Consider the following 18,121-nt stretch of genomic DNA (forward strand, 5'->3'; position numbering starts at 1 on the left):
AAGATAGAATCCCGCCACTAGTAAACAGAGAAATACACGGCTGGGGTACTGCAGAGACCAGCCCATTGCCTCGGAACCTTTGGCCCTCTCCGGTTTCTAGATTGTTACCATACAGAAAATACCATGGCCGAAATTCTCCGACCCCCCGCCGGGTCGGAGAAACGCCGGGGTCTTGTGTGAATCCCGCCCCCGCCGGTTGCCAAAGTCTCCGGCACCGGAGATTCGGTGGGGGCAGGAATTGCGCCGCGCCGGTTGGCGGGCCCCCCCGCGCGATTCTCCTGCCCGGATGGGCCGAAGTCCCGCCGCTAAAATGCCTGTCCCGCCGGCGTAAATTAAACCACCTACCTTACCGGCGGGACAAGGCGGCGCGGGCGGGCTCCGGGGTCCTGGGGGGGGCGCGGGGCGATCTGGCCCCGGGGGGTGCCCCCACGGTGGCCTGGCCCACGATCGGGGCCCACCGATCCATGGGCGGGCCTGTGCCATGGGGGCATTCTTTCCCTTCCGCCTCCGCCACAGTCTCCACCATGGCGGAGGTGGAAGAGACTCCCTCCACTGCGCATGCGCGGGAATGCCGTCAGCGGCCGCTGACGCTCCCGTGCATGCGCCGCCCGGAGATGTCATTTCCGCGCCAGCTAGCGGGGCACCAAAGGCCTTTTCCGCCAGCTGGCGGGGCGGAAATTCCTCCGGCGCCGACCTAGCCCCTTGAGGTTGGGGTTCGGCCCTCAAAGATGCGCAGCATTCTGCACCTTTGGGGCGGCGCGATGTCCGACTGATTTGCGCTGTTTTGGGCGCCAGTCGGCGGACATCGCGCCGTTTCCAGAGAATTTTGCCCCCTGTTTTATCTTTTTAGGTTCAAAGTGGTTGTGCTCACATTTGTTTACACAGAAATCCATTTCTCAGTTTTGCACATTGACTTAATCGATCAATATCTCTTAAAATGTAATGTTTCGACCTATACTGCTTGCAACACCACCAAGCCTTGTGTCATTGGCAAATTTGTACATATCGCTTTCTATCCTATCATCTCGTCATTAATAAATATGGTGAATATTTGCGACACAAACACATTCTTTGCATGATACCGCGATTTACATTCTGCCAATTAAAGATCCGCACATTATCTCCGGTCTTTGTCTCCTGTCAGTCAGACAATTTCCGTACCAGGGATTTCATTGGAATGTCTGTTTCGATTCTTCATATTGATTAGTTGTTTCCATTTGTGGTAAGTTGACAAAGAAAATGCATGCCAGACACAAGGGGCTGGATTCTCCCAAAATGAGACTATATTCCCACGCCGGCGTAAATGCATTGGAGCTTTACTTCCGAAATTCCCATTAAAAATTTGGACTAATTCATTGCCCTGCAGGGGGCTAGCAGGGACCCGGACTAAATCTCACAGCTTTAGCTGCGGATACGGGGCCCCGCACTTCCGGCTCGGAGTCCGCGCATGCGCACGGCGGCGGCCTCCAGCGGCCACTCTGAGCTCCATGGCAGACTCAGACCGCGGAGCCACACTGAGAAATGAGACCTCTTCCCCACTCCGCAGATCTAATCCCCGGCCGCCCATAAGGCCCCCCCTGGCCTTCAATCCCCCCGTCCCCGACCAGGGCGGCTGAGTCCTCAGCCGCCACGCCAGCATCCCGACCAGCAATAATTGGTTAGTTCCACGCCGTCAGGAGCTTGGTCGGTTGGTGCAGAGGATTGCTGAGCGGGCCACTGGCAATGCCCCCCCCCCCCCCCCCCCCCCCCCCGGCCGCACGGCATGCTCTGCGGTCACGCCGATTTTCGGGGCCCGGAGATTCGTCGGACCAGCGCGGGCCCAATTACGGCGTGAAAGTGGATTCTCCACCCCCGCGCCGGTTGCGATTCCGGCACGGGGCTGCGGAGAATCCAGCCTAAGAATTTCAGCATAGCCATCTTCCATGGTACTGTTGATAGTGATTTGAAGAACATGTCAGTTCTTTTGGCATAATAGCACAGCAAGATGGTGGGCAAAATGTACCAGGTTCAAGATGTTGTTTACGGACTTTGAAGGAATTGTGAGCACTTGTGGAAGGATCAATGATCTAACAGGAAGAGTGGAAGCATTCTGTGATAACAGCATTAAACAATTAGTCCTAAGGTTTAGTCGCATGTGGGTGGTAGTTAGGTGAATTAGTACCTTAGGGTTTTGAATATTCCATGGGCATTTCTGGTTTTTTGCAGCAACATAGGAGGTTATTTAGTATTTTTACAAATCTGAGCGGGTGGGGCACCACCATAAACCTGAATTTTTCAAACACGCCTCTTATGAAATATCTTATCAAACAGTTTTCTGGGGCCGGTGGGATGGAGAATCCCACCCTTTACCTTTGGCATTCAATGCAAAGGATTCATCAAATTCGTTGAGTCACTTTGGCTATATCCATCATCATAAGGATTCCATTCTGGATCATATTTCCGGCACTTTTGCTTTCAGAATCACCTCCACAACAAATAATCTATTTCTCCATCAATTCAATAGATATTCTGTATTTTTAGAATGATCTGATGACACTTAGTGCACTTATCGCATCGCATGATTTGATAATGATACCACACAAAACATCAAGCGGGGGAACATACATTTTTCCATTTTGTGTGAAGATTTTTTTTCTCTGTCAAACATCCACCTATTTCATTCAGTGCGAACATGAACCTTGTTAAGTGGCTTGTTGAGGCACACATCCAAAGGCTGAGCTCTGGTCATTAGACCCCTGGTATAACTGCAAAGTGGAAACTCATCAAGGCCCCTTCGGCAACACCTTCCAAACTCACAAATGCTACCGTTTAGAACAGGAGCAGAAATCTGGGAACACCACCACCTGGAGATTCACCTCAAGTCACTCACCATCCCGACTTGGAAATATATCACCGTTCCTTCACTGTCGCTGTGTAAAAACCCTGGAACTCCCTCTCTAATAGCACTATGGATGTACCTACAGATCAGGGACTGCAACGGTTCAAGATGGATACTCACCACCACCTTTGCAAGGGCAATTATGAATGGGCAATAAATGCTAGCCAACGAAGCTTCCACCCTGTATATGAATTTTTAAAAGTCCTCATCCACACAACATCACGCATCCATCCACAAACATCAAACCATCATCATCGATATGCACAAAAAACTCCTGCTGGGAACTTGATCATTTTATTTCATTGACTGTACAAGCTAGTACACCGGCACATCTTCTAATGTGGGATACAAAATGGATTTCATGTGGATTTAGTTATTTAATTCATTTTTTTCCATATTCTAAATGTACTGTGTTCAGCTCCACAAATTTGTGCAACACAATAGGTAAAAGAAAATTGTCATTTGTATCTTTGGATGTTTTCAAATACTGCCAGTGGTTTAATTTCCAAACTATGAAATCTGTACCTAATAATAATTGATCATTTATCTTTTCCAATAGGAATGGCAAGGATTCCATTATTCTGACTGTCCTTCAACCTCATCAAGTGAGTGTGCTCCTTAATTCTGTCAAAGACTGTATGTAGCCTAACAAGAAATTGTTTGAAACCTAGAAGCATCAGCTGGTTGATGCCTCTCATAAAACACAGAAATATTCTAGAATTGATTCCTAATCTAAACAGAATTTGTCGATCTCAGCATGGCAACAGTCGGGTGCTTCACCTGAATTATCAAATGCTTTGGTTCTACTCTTTGTTATCCAGAGGCTTTTGCCTCTACCTTAATTATCTTCATGATTGAATATATTTCCATTCACATGGATAGCAGCTACTTAGATGGAAGAATGCAATGAATCCCGACACAGTTACTGCCTTCATAAAAGGATAAGTATGGGAACAATTGAGGAGAAATTGGGGAAGGAGGAGGAGAAAATGATCTAGGTTTAAAACTACAACATGAGACTAATAAAAACTGTTAATTTTACGTATCGTGAGCCTACAGGATATAAATACCTTCTGTTACTTTCCCAAAATGTTTAAACATATCTTCCCTTTAGAGACTGAAACCCGCCTCCAATGGGAGGTTTCCTGTCCAATTAATACTAATGGGGGCAGAAATGGAGGCAGGTTTCAGGCGCTGATGGCAGCCAACGCTGCGGCGCCTGGCTGACCCGAGGGTAATAGTTTTGTGCCAAAGCCAGCCATTGTGCCTCAGGGACCCCATTTGACACAGAGAGCCAAAAGACTGGCAAACCTGAGGGAGAGGAGCGAGGTCCTCTTCAAAAAGCCACCTTGTCATGCAGTTGGGGCATCTTTCTGTTCAACATCATCTCCATTTATCACCGCCCCCGGTGACCATGTAGGTCACCGCAGCCCTGAACCTTTATGCTATGGGTTCATTCCAGGTCCGCACCTTCAGGGGCTAGGCCCGCCCCGGAGTGGTTTGCGCCCCGCCGGCCGGCGGAGAAGGGGCTTGGCGCCACGCCAACCGGCGCCAAAGGGCCTCCGCCTGCCGGCGTGAGTTGGCGCATGCGGAGAGCACCAGCGTGCGCTGGCGTCATCCCGACGCATGCGCGGGAGGGTTTGTCTCCGCATCGGCCATGGCGGAGGACCGCAGCGGCCGATGCGGAGGGATAGTGTGCCCCCATGGCGCAGGCCTGCCCGCAGATCGGTGGGCCCCGACCGCGGGCCAGGCCACCGTGGGGGCACCTCATGGGGCCAGATTCCCCCACGCCCCCCGGAGAACCCCAGAGACCGCCCACAGAGCTGGGTCCCGCAGTTAGGGACCAACCTTGATTTACGCTGGCGGGACCCTCGTTAAACGGGCGGGACTTCGGCCCATCGTGGCCCGGAGAATTCGGGTGGCCCCGGGGCCGATTGAGTCTCGCCGGTCCCCGCCATTCTCCGAGGCGAGCGGCGCAATTCACGCCGGGGCAATTTTGGGGGGCCCCGGAGAATTCGGAGGACAGCGAGGGTGGGATTCACGCCGACCCCTGGCGATTCTCCGACCCGGGGGGGGTCGGAGAATCCTGCCCTGTGTCTCTGCACTGGTGGAAAGTGAGGGTGCAGTCCTGGACGCGTCGATGGTGGCCTCCTCGGAGCTCTCCTCCGAGGTGTTCTCTTGGGTGGTGGGAGGAGAATGCCTCTGGATGGCCTGGCCCTGTCAGATGGAGATCCTGCAAGAGAATGGAAATGTGGTCAGTAAGAGGGAGGGATCATTTTGAATGACATGAACAACTCACTTGAGACAAGTCATCTGGGTGAAGGAGCAGTGGCTCCTCACATCTTGGGCGCAGGCCAACCTCGCTGTCGGTCACCGCGCTCTCCTTAGTCAACCCCGTGACATCCAGGGCCAATTCCACATCAGGGTGAGGACTCGGATATCAGGTACCCCACCCCTAGTCTTGTCTTGTTCCTTTTATGCCTATTATGGGCTGTCTTCTCCTGCGGGGACAAAAAGAGGGCATTGTGAGCCGCATACTTTATGGGTCTGGGGGGTTTATGGCAGGTGGCATGTGTGGGTGCCACAATCAGACATTAAGGGGTTGTGCTGATGTGTGCCAGGGGGTGCTGAGGGAAAAGCATGAAGACCAGGGGCGTCATTCTCCGACCCCCCGCCGGGTCGGAGAATGGCCGTTGGCCGCCATGAATCCCGCCCCCGCCCCCACCGAAGTCTCCGGTACCGGAGATTGGGCGGGGGCGGGAATCGGGCCGCGCCGGTTGGCGGGACCCCCCGCTCAATTCTCCGGCCCGGATGGGCCGAAGTCCCGCCCAGAAATTGCCTGTCCCGCCGGCGTAAATTAAACCTGGTATTTACCGGCGGGACCAGGCGGCGTGGGCGGGCTCTGGGGTCCTGGGGGGGCGCGGGGCGATCTGACCCTGGGGGGTGCCCCCACGGTGGCCTGGCTCGCGATCGGGGCCCACCGATCCGCGGGCGGGCCTGTGCCGTGGGGGCACTCTTTCCCTTCCGCCTCCGCCACGGCCTCCACCATGGCGGAGGCGGAAGTGACTCTCCCCACTGCGTATGCTCGGGAAACTTTCAGCAGCCGCTGACGCTCCCGCGCATGCGCCGGGAAACTGTCAGCGGCCGCTGATGCTCCCGCGCATGCGCCGCATTTCCCCGCCAGCTGGCGGGGCAACAAACACCATTTCCGCCAGCTGGCGGGGCGGAAATCCCTCCGGCGTCGGCCTAGCCCCTCAGTGTTAGGGCTAGGCCCCCAAAGATGCGGAGCATTCCGCACCTTTGGGCAGGCGCGATGCCCATCTGATTGGCGCCGTTTTTGGCGCTAGTCGGCGGACATTGCGCCGTTGGGGGAGAATTTCGCCCCAGTTGTGGGGATGGTGCGAGTGTCAGTCAGTGATTTGGCGGGGGGCGGGGGGAAGGGTGGGAGTTTAAGGGGTGGCAGGAGTGAGGTGATAACTTACCCTTGCAACTTGGTATGGACGCTGGTCCTCCTTGTTAAGGTCCCTGAACTGACAGTCGTTGCCATTGCCTTCCACCTGGCATTGGTGGCCCTGCTACTGGGCCTCATAATAATAAAAGTAATAATAATTTTTATTGTCACAAGCAGGCTACATTAACATTGCCATGAAGTTCCTGTGAAAAGCCCCTAGTCGTGGCATTCCGCCGCCTGTCACTGAGGGAGAATTCAGAATGTTGAATTCACCTAACAAGCACGTCTTTCAGGACTTGTGAGAGGAAACCGGAGCACCCAGAGGAAACCCACGCAGACACAGGGTGAAGGTGCAGACACCGCACAGACAGTGACCCAAGCCAAGAATCAAATCTGCGACCCTGGTGCTGTGAAGCAACAGTGCTAACCACTGTGCTACAGTGCGATCCCCACAACATCCAGAAGCCAGAGTGAGTGCTGAGGGAGCAGTTAAAAGCAGCTCCCCCTTGTTAGTGGCTAGCCAAGGCGCGGGTCTGGCGACTCAGACGGCTGGACAGCAGTAATAGCGAGAAGCTCGTGGGGGGCTGATGTCCGGCACTAATTGCCAATAGATACGGGTTTAGATCTCGCCAACGCGATAATCGGGATACACCCGCCCTGCCAATCGCACCCAAAATGTCACTTAGAAATTTCTGTTAAATCGAGCACATAGTCTTGGCCACTATGAAGCTGAAGTTAAACACAAGCTGCTAAACTTTGGCCCCCTTTGGGAGATGAGAATTTTATCAGCCCACAACCTTGCCAATAGGTGAAATGAATACCAAAACCCACACTATCCCCCAGCCTTGGGAAAATCAGAAGGGTGGAAACAAAGGTGGGATATCTCGCTGAGCATGGTTGTGGCTCTGTTTTTACTGGCCGGCCTCCATTCTGACCCCATTAGGACTGGGGAAATCAGTCCCCAATTTTCATTCTTATCTGCACTTTGTTTAATAATGTTCCAGAATGGGTACATGAGGGTTTGATTTTTCTATTGTCACCCAGGCATAAATTTTTAATCTATCCTGCAAATGTTCAACAAACCAAAAACCACAATGGCAGCCAAATAAAACTTGTTTATTCAGGTGTTTTTAGAATATTAATTCATGGAATGTGAGCGTTGCCTGCAAAGCCAGAATTTATTACAACCATATTTCATCACAGTGTGACTTGTAGATGACGGACAGTCGCTGCATAATTCCCAGCCCCTGACCTGCTCTTGTAACCATAATGTATATGATACATATGGCTGTTTAAGTAAAGTTTCTGCTTTCTGTGGGGGATTCAGCAATGGCAATGCCATTGGCTGACAAAGAAAGATGGTTGTATTCCCTCTTGCTGAAGATGGTAATTGCCTGACACTTGTGTGGTGCAAATGTTGCTTGCCCCTCATCAGTCCAAGCCTGCATGTTCTCTCGACCTAGCTCCATCAAGACATGCACTGCTTCATTAATTGAGCAGTTGTGAATGGTAATGGACACTGTACAATCATCAGCTAACATCCCGATTTCTGGTCTTAAGTTGGAGGGAAGGTCATTGGTGAAGCAGTTGAAGATGGTTGGGCCCAGGTCACTATCCTGAGAAACTCCTACAGCGATATCCTGGGTTGGGATGATGGTTCCAACAACCATAACCATCTTCCTTTGTGTTGGTATGACTCCAATCAATGAAGGCTTCATCCCCCGATTCCCATTTACTTCAATTTACTCGGGTTCTTTGATGCCACACTTGGTCAAAAGTTGCCTTCTCATTTTACCTGTGGAATTTGGCTCTTTTGTCCATGTTTGGACCAGGGCTGCAATGAGGTCTGAAGGCAAGTGGCCTTAGTATAACCCTAACTAAGGATTGGTGAGCAGATTATCACTGAGTAAGTGTTGATTGATACCACGATCAACACTACCCTCCATCATTTTGCTGATGATTGAGAATAGACTGATGGGTTATAATTGGCCAGATTGAGTTTGCTCTGCTGATGGTGGACTGAATATAGCTGGGAAATTTTCCATAGTATTGGGTAGATACTATTGTTCTGGCTGTACTGAAATAGGTTAACAAGGGCTGCGGCTAATTATGGAGTATAGGTTTTCAGTACCAGAGCTGGATGTTGCCATGGCCCATAGCCTTTGCACTATCCAATAACCTTGGTGAGTTATTGCAGTGCATCTTGTAGATGGTAAACATGGCTGCCACTGTTCGTCGGTGGTGGAGGGTTTGAATGTTTGTGGAAGCAGAAGTAATCAGGTGGGCTGCTTTGTCCTGGATGGTGTCAAGCTTCTTGATTGACAGTCCGAATGGAAGCCAGTGGGAACTCTGCAGCAGAATATTTTATTAATGACATATTAACAAGTATTTGATCTAAAAATGGTTTGAATAAGTGACTTGAGGATTTCAATACATGACTGCGTGGGGTAGACTTACCTACAAGTTGGCCTGGTGTGTCCCTGTGATGTGTCCTTCCATCTATTGGTCTAGCCCAGGGAATGAGCTCATTGTCTTTCCTGTTATTTTCTGACATATTTGGCGTAAATCCTGCCTGCCACATATATATTTTCCAATATATTGTCTATCATACTATCATATTGATCTAGTCATTCAAGATGTCAAGCCTGGGATTTGAAATAAGTAAACTGCTTATTGAAATTCAGTTTCATTTTTATAAACTAGGTAATTACAAATTGAACTGCTGTTTTGTTGGAGTGTGAAGAAAGTTTATCTGCTTCATTGTTCCTCAAAATCAGACTATCCTTCAGCAGAGTTCAGTGGAGGTACCCTCAGTTAAACAGCAAATAGAAAAGAGAAGGAAATTAGCTGTCTCATCCTGTAACAAACACCTTATCTAAGGTTGAACTAATGGATATATTCAATTATAATCTATTGCGCTTTATAAAGCATTGGTATTCACATGTGCTGTATCCTCAAACACTGATAACAAATTACACAGCTTAAAAGATGCAGAACTATATGTTATTAACAATATGGACTGAATTATGCAATGCCAAACATCTATTTTACTGGACAGAGAGGCCCGAGTGTTTGAAACAGCCCAAGGCAGCCAGCCACTGCAGTGTACAATGTGAACAAAACTCAAAGAGATGGAAATGTTGTAGAAATTAGGGGATAATATAACTGATGCAATACCATCCATTTGAGCCTTTGAAGTCTTTGTACACGGAGCCCTACCATCTGGCTGTATTGGAGTGTTATAGGCTCTCAGGTCTCTTTGCCCAGTAAAATGAGAATTGGGCGTGGCATTTGGAGTGGCCATTGGAAGGGAAGCTAGCGGAAAGATTTTTTTGTGGCTCCAGGGTGTTCACTACTAACAATAAGTCAACCTTATTCCTTCCAAAGGATTTTGACTCACAGATGTTATATTGGACAAAGTGTAGTAGTTCTTCACAGGTGATCTGCAGCCCTTCATTAGATGCTGACAGTTGATTTCAGCACCCAATCCGCATTACGTTCCACATGCATCACATGTTTGAACAGGCATCAAATGATATAAATCAACAGAGCTCACATTATGAGATGGGGACAGAGCCTCAGGAGCAGCAGTCCTGATGTCATACTTCGGGAACCACATTATTATCATCAAAACGTAGCCTATTTCCTGCATTACAAAACATTCACAGGTTCAAATGTAACAACAGTTTTGAAATTAATTTTTAGCTAAGCATATTGATCTCATAACAACAATATAGGGTAGCATTTTAACCATCCTGAGAGTGGGCATGTAACGCGTCCCACTTCAACTCTCAGAAGCATACTGCCATTTACGCTCACTGAGCGTTGATTGACAATGGATGGGACTTCCGGTGATCATGGCATCGGTGGGTAATTGCCCTTTATTGTCCTCGATGTCTGTTCATGCTTACCTTTGTTCTGAACAATATGAAAAATCCTTAATAAAAATGTTATTGGCAAAAGAAAAACATATTGCCCGCCTGCCTGTTCTGCCAATGCTAACATCGCACGGGCTATGTAATATTTCGGGCAATAGGGCAGATAATCCTTCAATTGGCCCCATAATTGTCTGCAGGCATGCTGCCGATCTGGGCATGTTCTCTGGCAACATCACCTACATGGTTTTTTTAGGAACATGTTCTGATTTTGCTAGCAACAGCAACTAGAGGGGAGGTTAACAACTAATTTCTCTGAAGTAAAAAAAATAAGGGGCAAGGTCAACGGAGGAGATATTTCCTTACAGCAATTGTTTTAAATAATCTTTTTATTTCCCTCATTTTCATCAAATAAACAACAAAAGAAAAATCAAATAGAAACAAATATAATAACAATCCCCAAAACAAAAACAGCACCCCGCTCACTATTCAGGTCAAAACATCCAACCGCATATTCCAGATAAAAAACAAAAATTAAACAGTGTAATCAAAGACAACAATAACCCTAATAACGGTCTGACACCCCGAAAATGGCTTCTAGGGGCCCTGGTTCCAAGTTCACATGCACTACCCCTGAGATGACACTGAAAACCTCCCTCCAATACTTCTCCAGCTTCGGTCAGGACCAAAACATATGTACATGGTTTGTGGTGCTTCTCCCACAGCGCTCACATACATCCTCCACTCCCTCAAAGAGTCGGCTCATCCTCGACTTCGTGAGTTGCGCCCTATATACCACCTTCAGCTGTATCAAGCCCAACCTCGCACATGGGGTTGAGGCATTCACCTTCCAGAGCCCCTCAACCACAAACCGTCTTCCATAGCCTCCCCAACTCTTCCTCCCACTTGGCTTTGATCCCCTCCATGGACACCCCGTCCTCCCCAAAATCCTCCCACAGATCGCCGACACCACCCCGTTCTCCATTCCCCCTGCTGTCAATACCTCTCCCAACAGTGAGGGGCTCGGCACAATCGAGATGCTCTGAAACTCCTTCCTAGAAAAGTCTCACAAGTACCTAAACCCTTCCCCTTGCCCCAGTCCATATTTCTCCCCAACTCTTCCAATTTTGCAAAACGTCCCTCCAGGAACAGGTCTTTTAATATCCTGATCCCCCTCTCCTCCCATCTCCGAAACCTCCCATCCAGCCTCCCTGGCTCAAACCTATGGTTCCTCCTAATCGGCACCTCCCCTGACCCAACTCCCAGCTTAAAATGCTGCTTCAACTGCCTCCAAAACGTCAGTGTTGCCACCACCACCCGACTCCCAGAGTACCTGCCCGGGGCCATCGGGAGAGATGCTGTTACCAACGGCCTCAACGCCGACCCCCTAAACAGCCCCTCTTCCATTCTAACCCACTGGGACTCCCCCCTTCCAACCCAAATCCTCACCTTTTCGGCATTCGCCGCCCAATAGTAATATAATAAATTTGGGAGACCCAACCCCGCCCCACCCCCTCCACATGCCACCCTCTTTGTTTCCTTACAGCAATATAGAATTTTTCTGGAGCTTTTTAAGATTTAATTGATCTTTTGTCAAAAATGTAACAGTCACAATTCTCAACAAAGCAATCGTATAGCACAGGTAGCTGATGAGAAGTGCTTAGATTTTTCACAGACTCCTATCATAACATCACAATGTTGTCTATTAAAATTCCAATCACATTGGAGTTCTGAATTGAAAGGGCATTTTCTTGCTAAATCTGCAGAAAGCTTTAGGTTGTTCTTTAGAACTGAGATTAATAGTTACTCGTTCCATTTGTTTGGCTAAAGATTCTGGAATGAAGGGAAAAAGATGAATAGCAGCAGTGGGTTCCCAACATCTTTTAAGAATGTCAGAATTTATAAGCCTTTCAGACTGGATGGCCACTAAAGGCATAAACTTACTGCCGCTGGCAGAGATCAGCTTAATGAACATTGTCGCACAAGCATAAAATATTACCTCTTAGTAGTTGTAGCTCATTTTTGTACAGGTACACATTGATATTAAAGTGCATATTTAAAAGATGAGCCAACCCAGCAGTATTCTAACTTTGTGCAATCAATTCACAGGGAAATTTAGCAGCAATCTCTAATTAAAATTTTAAGTTGATAAAAAAAAATTTCCAGCACCAAAGATAAATCTTTCGAGACATATATATTTGGTTAGTAGTGCAAAGTGTGCAAAATATAAAATGGAGCATTTCATATTGAACATAAGTTATATGATGTTAAAATATTTCATCCCTCCACACACCCACTGAAAAAAAGGAGAAAAATAAAATACAACCATTTATGGACATTAAACTTTCCAGGACTAAAGATATTATGGAATTTTGCAACTAATGAAGTAATCCAGCCAGGTTCTATGTTTACCAATATTGCAGCCAACTGCATCCCAATCACCTGCATGGACTGTATCAGTCAACTTCATGAACTGTAGCAGCACAACTATTCTGAGGTAGATTTGCAAAGTGAGCACGCATCCTCCTTCCTCTGGAGGCAGTAGAGTCAATGCTACAACACCAATTTATTTTGGCCATGAGTTTCCCTTGAGTTTATAGACCAGCAGTGAAGTTTCTTTATTAATCAGTAGTATGGACCTTCTTCATCTATTGGCACAGGCTCCACATAAAAGATGAATGTGCAAAATAACTGAGTTATTTTGTGTTACTGTCAGTGCTCTGCGATTCTCTCCAGAAGAGATTCTCACCCAAATCTGCAATATCGTTTGTTATCAAGAGCTTTCACCATAATTGAAAGTCAATCAAAGGGAATAGTAACAATAATTTCACCATAAACAAATTAATAATTTGGATCAGGAAGATTAAAAAAAGAATAACGTTTAGAAAAGTAATTGTTGCCCTGAAGCAAACAAATGAGACTCTGATTGCTTACAGTTCACCTTTGTTTCCTTTTCAAAAGTGTAACCAGTTGTTCCAAGGACTCAAGAAATCTGTTTTGTCACTGTTCAATTAGCAAGGTATTGGGTTGCAACAAGGATACTGCTTTAACATTAACATAACCTAGGTGATGTTGCTTCTCTTTCAGTCTCCAAAATCTGCCTTTATCAGTGCAGCAAAGAAAGCACAGCTTAGGACGAATCCAGTCAAAGTACGGTTTTCTGAAGAGGTCACAATCAACGGAAACACTTCTGTGAGTCCTCTTAACTTCCATGTCGGACAAAGCGGGATGAATTTTAAATCCTCCCATGCAACACACCTGGTGGGGACTGTGCAATGGAAATTAAGATAGTGGGAAGAGCTCACGCTGCATTCCCACCCTCTCCATATTAACTGGTCTGAAATCAGGTACAGGAATGCCCCTTCAAGCTGAGTGATGCAGGAAATGCTCTCATTGTCCTGGCCTCAGCAGGATACTTCAGGCCTCCACCATCCCTGGTTTTGGTCACTCCTCATCCCCTCCCCAGTTTGTGGACTTAACTAATTTCTGCTGATTATCCCCTCCCTCAGTCCCCCACCCCATCATATTTGTGAATACCCCTTGCATGTCTGACCACCTCCTTCTTTGACTCCCACTCACTAGGGATCCACAGAAACAATGCTCAGCAAAGTAAATGATGAATTGTCGGGGTGATCGGGAAAAAAATCCGAGGATTCAAATGGGGGATCCGTCCATTAAAGTCTTCAAGTACAGGACAGTTCACTGTACATTTCAACCCTCACACACCATGATTTTGTCTCCCAAACTGATTTTTGATATATTCTGATGGGTCCATTGGTAGCATTCACACCACTGAGTCAGAAGGTAAGCGCACTGGAACAGCAAAGAGGAAATCAAATGCAGTGTTAGCCTGAGGGACTGATGGATTTTTAGATAGATATAAAGAATGCCGTTTAAGGGAGAGGCGGGGAATGCGCCCAGAGTCCGACTGAGGTTTCAACAGCACTCTCAAAAGCAGATTCTCTGGTGATCCATCCCAGTGCTGCTTATGAGACCATGCTTTGCACAAATTGGCTACTGCATTTGCCTACATACAGTGGCTATGCTTTTTAAAAATATATAATTGATAAGAATGTGCTTTAGGATTTCTCAAGGATATGAAATGAATGACAGGCTGAATTTTGAGGCCTCCTGCATGGCAGAATGGAGGGGTAAAGGCATGGAAGAACTGCCCCTTCTTCCATCACTGTGGCCATCTTGCTGGGTCCTATGAGCAGGACCTGAAGAAGTGACACAGCTGATTTCAATATTGAAAATTTCAATAAGACCCCAAAGCTATTTTATGACTGAGATGAGTGGTCTGGGTTCCGTGAACTCAGTCTCAGGTGGCAGCTGGCCAAAAAAGGAGTTAACGGGCAAGTTCCATGTTTTTTTATAGGGCAGGAGTGCTCCCCAGGCTCCAAAAATCAGACTTGCAATTAGAACTGTGGAATCCAACTTGCAAGTGAATGGGACACAACTCAGACAGATCGAACATATTGGGGCATAAGACTGGCAGGCAATATGCTCCATTGTCTTGCTGAAACTTTATGGAACAACGGGTGTCAATTAGTAACATGGCCAAAGCAGTATAAGCAATCTTCACATTCTTCTTGGTTTACTATGGATAATTGGAAGTAACCAATTACCAGTTATTTCAAAGGTAAATCAAAAAGGCTAATGAAATGGTGGCTTTTATATTCAGAGACCAGAATACAAGAGGGTATACTTCAGGCTTTAGCTATGCAAAGCTCTCGTTAGACTACAGAACATTGGGCCGCACTCCTTAGGAAGAATATATTTGCCTTGTATGGTGTGCAGTGTAGATTTATCACAATAGTTCCCACATTTATTAATTTAAAGTCCTTGTGCCTGCCCCATTCATTCTTTTTTGCTTAGTTTTCCCCCTTGGGACTCTACTTTCCCAAATACTTACCCCTAAACCTTCTGTACTCCTCGACTTTACTGTTCCACCATCACAGGTTTGACTCCCACTTAGATAAGCCTGGAACTTTGTTCTGTGCCTCTCTAGGCAATCTCCAAAAAGCTTATTGAGGCAATCTTCACTGCCTCCTCACATGCAGAAACCCCAACTGCTCTATCCTACTCTCTCACCCAGTAAGGCCCAGTAAGGGCTGATATTATCAATCTCCTCCCTATCCAACTCTCCTTCCCAGTGCTGATCCTGGGAACTCAGATTGAGCCCTCTGCATCTTCCTCCAGTATATTTTATCACTTGTGAACAAAGCACTTGCAATCTACAGTCTTATTGTGGATGATTACATCGGCATCAAGGCCTTGACCGAAACCTGGCAGAGGGATGATGGCTCTTTCCCCCTGTTTGAAGCCTTCCTGCCTAGCTATACCACTCACCACTTTCCTCCCCAGATTATTGCTGTGGTGGTGTAATGCCTCCTTAATCCTCAAGCACTTTCTCTTCCTTTGAGCATTTCACCTGGTTCCACCCTCTCACCTCATTTAAAATCCTGATTCTCTATCGCCCATTCAAGTATCGTGCCAATTCTCTCAACAAGTTATCTCACTGCTTTTCTCCCACAGCCTCTCCAACAATTGGCTTCTCAGTTTTGGTGATTTTACTTCCATCTCTTCATCTCAATTAATCATCCTCTCTCCCCTCTGAGTCCATTGCCCTCTTATCCTCCCTTAATCTTCCTGCTCTAAGATATCATGCTTCACCTTCTGTCTGTCCTTCCAACAATCTTTATCCTAAACCCACAGGTTGCATGCACATTGTACTTGTTTGGTAGCCCCGTGATGCTCTTGCCCTCTCAGTCGGGAGTCAGGTGGGTGTGATTTGGTGCAAGTATTTGGAGCGAGGCCCAGCCACCATAGCCATTGAGGGGGAACAACCAGCTCTGCTGCTCCTCATTCTCTAACAAAGTCTGACTTTTTAAAATTTGTTCATGGGATGTGGACATCACAGGCTGTGCCAGCATAATAATAATCTTTATTAGTGTCACAAGTAGGCTTACATTACCATTGCAATGAAGTTACCGTGAAAGGCCCCTTGTCGCCACATTCCGGCGCCTGTTCGGATACATGGAGGGAGAATTCAGAATGTCCAAATTACCTAACAGCACATCTTTCGGGACTTGTGGGAGGAAACCGGAGCACCCGGAGCAAACTCACGCAGACACGGGGAGAACATGCAGACTCCACACAGACAGTGACCCAAGCCGGGAATCGAACCTGGGACCCTGGCGCTGTGAAGCAACAGTGCTAACCACTGTGCTACTGTGCCACCCTTGTAAAATTAAAACACATGGATGGGTTTTAGAAATGAGATGGATAGAAAACTGGTTGGCAGACAGGAAGCAAAGAGTAGGACTTAATGGATCTTTTTCAAATTGGCAGGCAGTGACTAGTGGGTTACCGAAGAGATCGGTGCTGGGACTCCAGCTATTCACAATATATATTCATGATTTAGATGAGGGAACAAAATGTAATATCTCCAAATTTGCAGGTGACACCACGTTGGATGGGAGAGTGAGCTGTGAGGTGGATTCAAAAATGTTTCAATGTGATTTGAACAAGTTAAGTGAGTAGGCAAATACATGGCAGATGTGGATAAATGTGAGGTTATCCACTTTGGTAGAAAAACAAGAAGGCAGATTATTATCTGAATGGCTATAGATTGAGAGAGGGAAATGTGCACTGAGACTAGGGTGTCCTTGTACACCAGCCGCTAAAAGTAAGCATGTAGGTGGTAAAGAAGGCAAATGGTATGTTGCCCTTCATAGCGAGAGGATTCGAGAACAGGAGCAGGGATGTCTTGCTGCTAATTATACAGCACCTTGGTGAGGCCACACCTGGAATATTGTGTGCATGTTTTGGTCTCCTTATCTGAGGAAGGATATTCTTGCTCTCGGGGGATTGCAGCAAAGGTTTACCTGACTGATTCCTGGGATGGCGGGACAGACGTATGCGGATTGAATCGGTTAGGATTGTATTCACTGAAGTTCAGAAGACGAGGTGGGAACACATAGAAACCTAAAAATTCGAACAGGACTAGATAAAGTAGATGCAGGAAGAATATTCCCAATGCTGGGTGTGTCTAAAACGAGGGGCCACTGTCTGAGGATATGGGGTAAACCATTTAGGACAGAGATGAGGAGAAATTTCTTCACTCAGAGAATGGTGAGCCTGTAGAATTCGTTACCACAGGAAGTAGTTGAGGGCATGTATGTTTTCAAGAAAAAGTTAGATACAGCAATTAGGGCGAAAGGGATCAAAGGATATGGGGGGAAAGCAGGGTTAGGATATTGCGTTGGATGATCAGCTATGATTATAATGAATGGCAGAGCACTCGAAGGGCCCAATGGCCTCCTCTTGCTCCTATTTCTATGTTTCTATCTCCAATAATTTTCCCTGAGTACTCATTTCATGCTGGATTATGTGCTCCTGTCTTGAAGTGAAGCTTAAAACCATAACCTTCTGGCACTGGTTTAGCACTGAGGCTGGTTTAGCACAGTGGGCTAAACAGCTGGCTTTTAATGCAGAACAAGGCCAGTAGCGCGGGTTCAATTCCCGTACCGTCCTCCCCGAAAAGGCGCCGGAATGTGGCGACTAGGGGCTTTTCACAGTAATTTGATTGAAGCCTACTTGTGACAATAAGCGATTATTATTAATATTATTATTACATGCCAACACAAACCATTATGACATGGGAATTAACTTACTTTCACTTGTCAGGTAAAGGATATTACAGAAAGATATTGAAATAAATAAATTCAACTACTTTCTATCCCTTTCAGGACCATATGAAAGAGGAAACTCTGATGTTGATCTCAAACGTGCTGAATGTGTACCTGGAAAACGGTCAGATGAAATCGTTCACCTTTGACAGCAGAACAACTGTGAGGGTAAGAGCATCTCAGAAGAACAAGGGGAAACTTAAATCCATCATCATTTTTAACT

The 18,121-nt window shown here is 47.0% G+C and overlaps 1 protein-coding gene across 7 annotated transcripts in view; it reads left to right on the forward strand.

The window, feature by feature from the left end:
• Window positions 1-18,121, forward strand: part of frmpd3 (FERM and PDZ domain containing 3) — a 698,336-nt gene that overhangs the window by 550,243 nt on the left and 129,972 nt on the right. For all 7 annotated transcript variants that reach the window (XM_072505444.1, XM_072505439.1, XM_072505443.1 and 4 more), the window contains 3 exons: window positions 3,438-3,483; window positions 13,292-13,396; window positions 17,959-18,066. In XM_072505444.1, coding sequence (XP_072361545.1) covers window positions 3,438-3,483; window positions 13,292-13,396; window positions 17,959-18,066 — 259 coding nt within the window. The remainder of the gene's footprint in view (window positions 1-3,437; window positions 3,484-13,291; window positions 13,397-17,958; window positions 18,067-18,121) is intronic.

This window comes from Scyliorhinus torazame, chromosome 5, assembly GCF_047496885.1.
Source record: "Scyliorhinus torazame isolate Kashiwa2021f chromosome 5, sScyTor2.1, whole genome shotgun sequence".
NCBI lineage: Eukaryota > Metazoa > Chordata > Chondrichthyes > Carcharhiniformes > Scyliorhinidae > Scyliorhinus > Scyliorhinus torazame.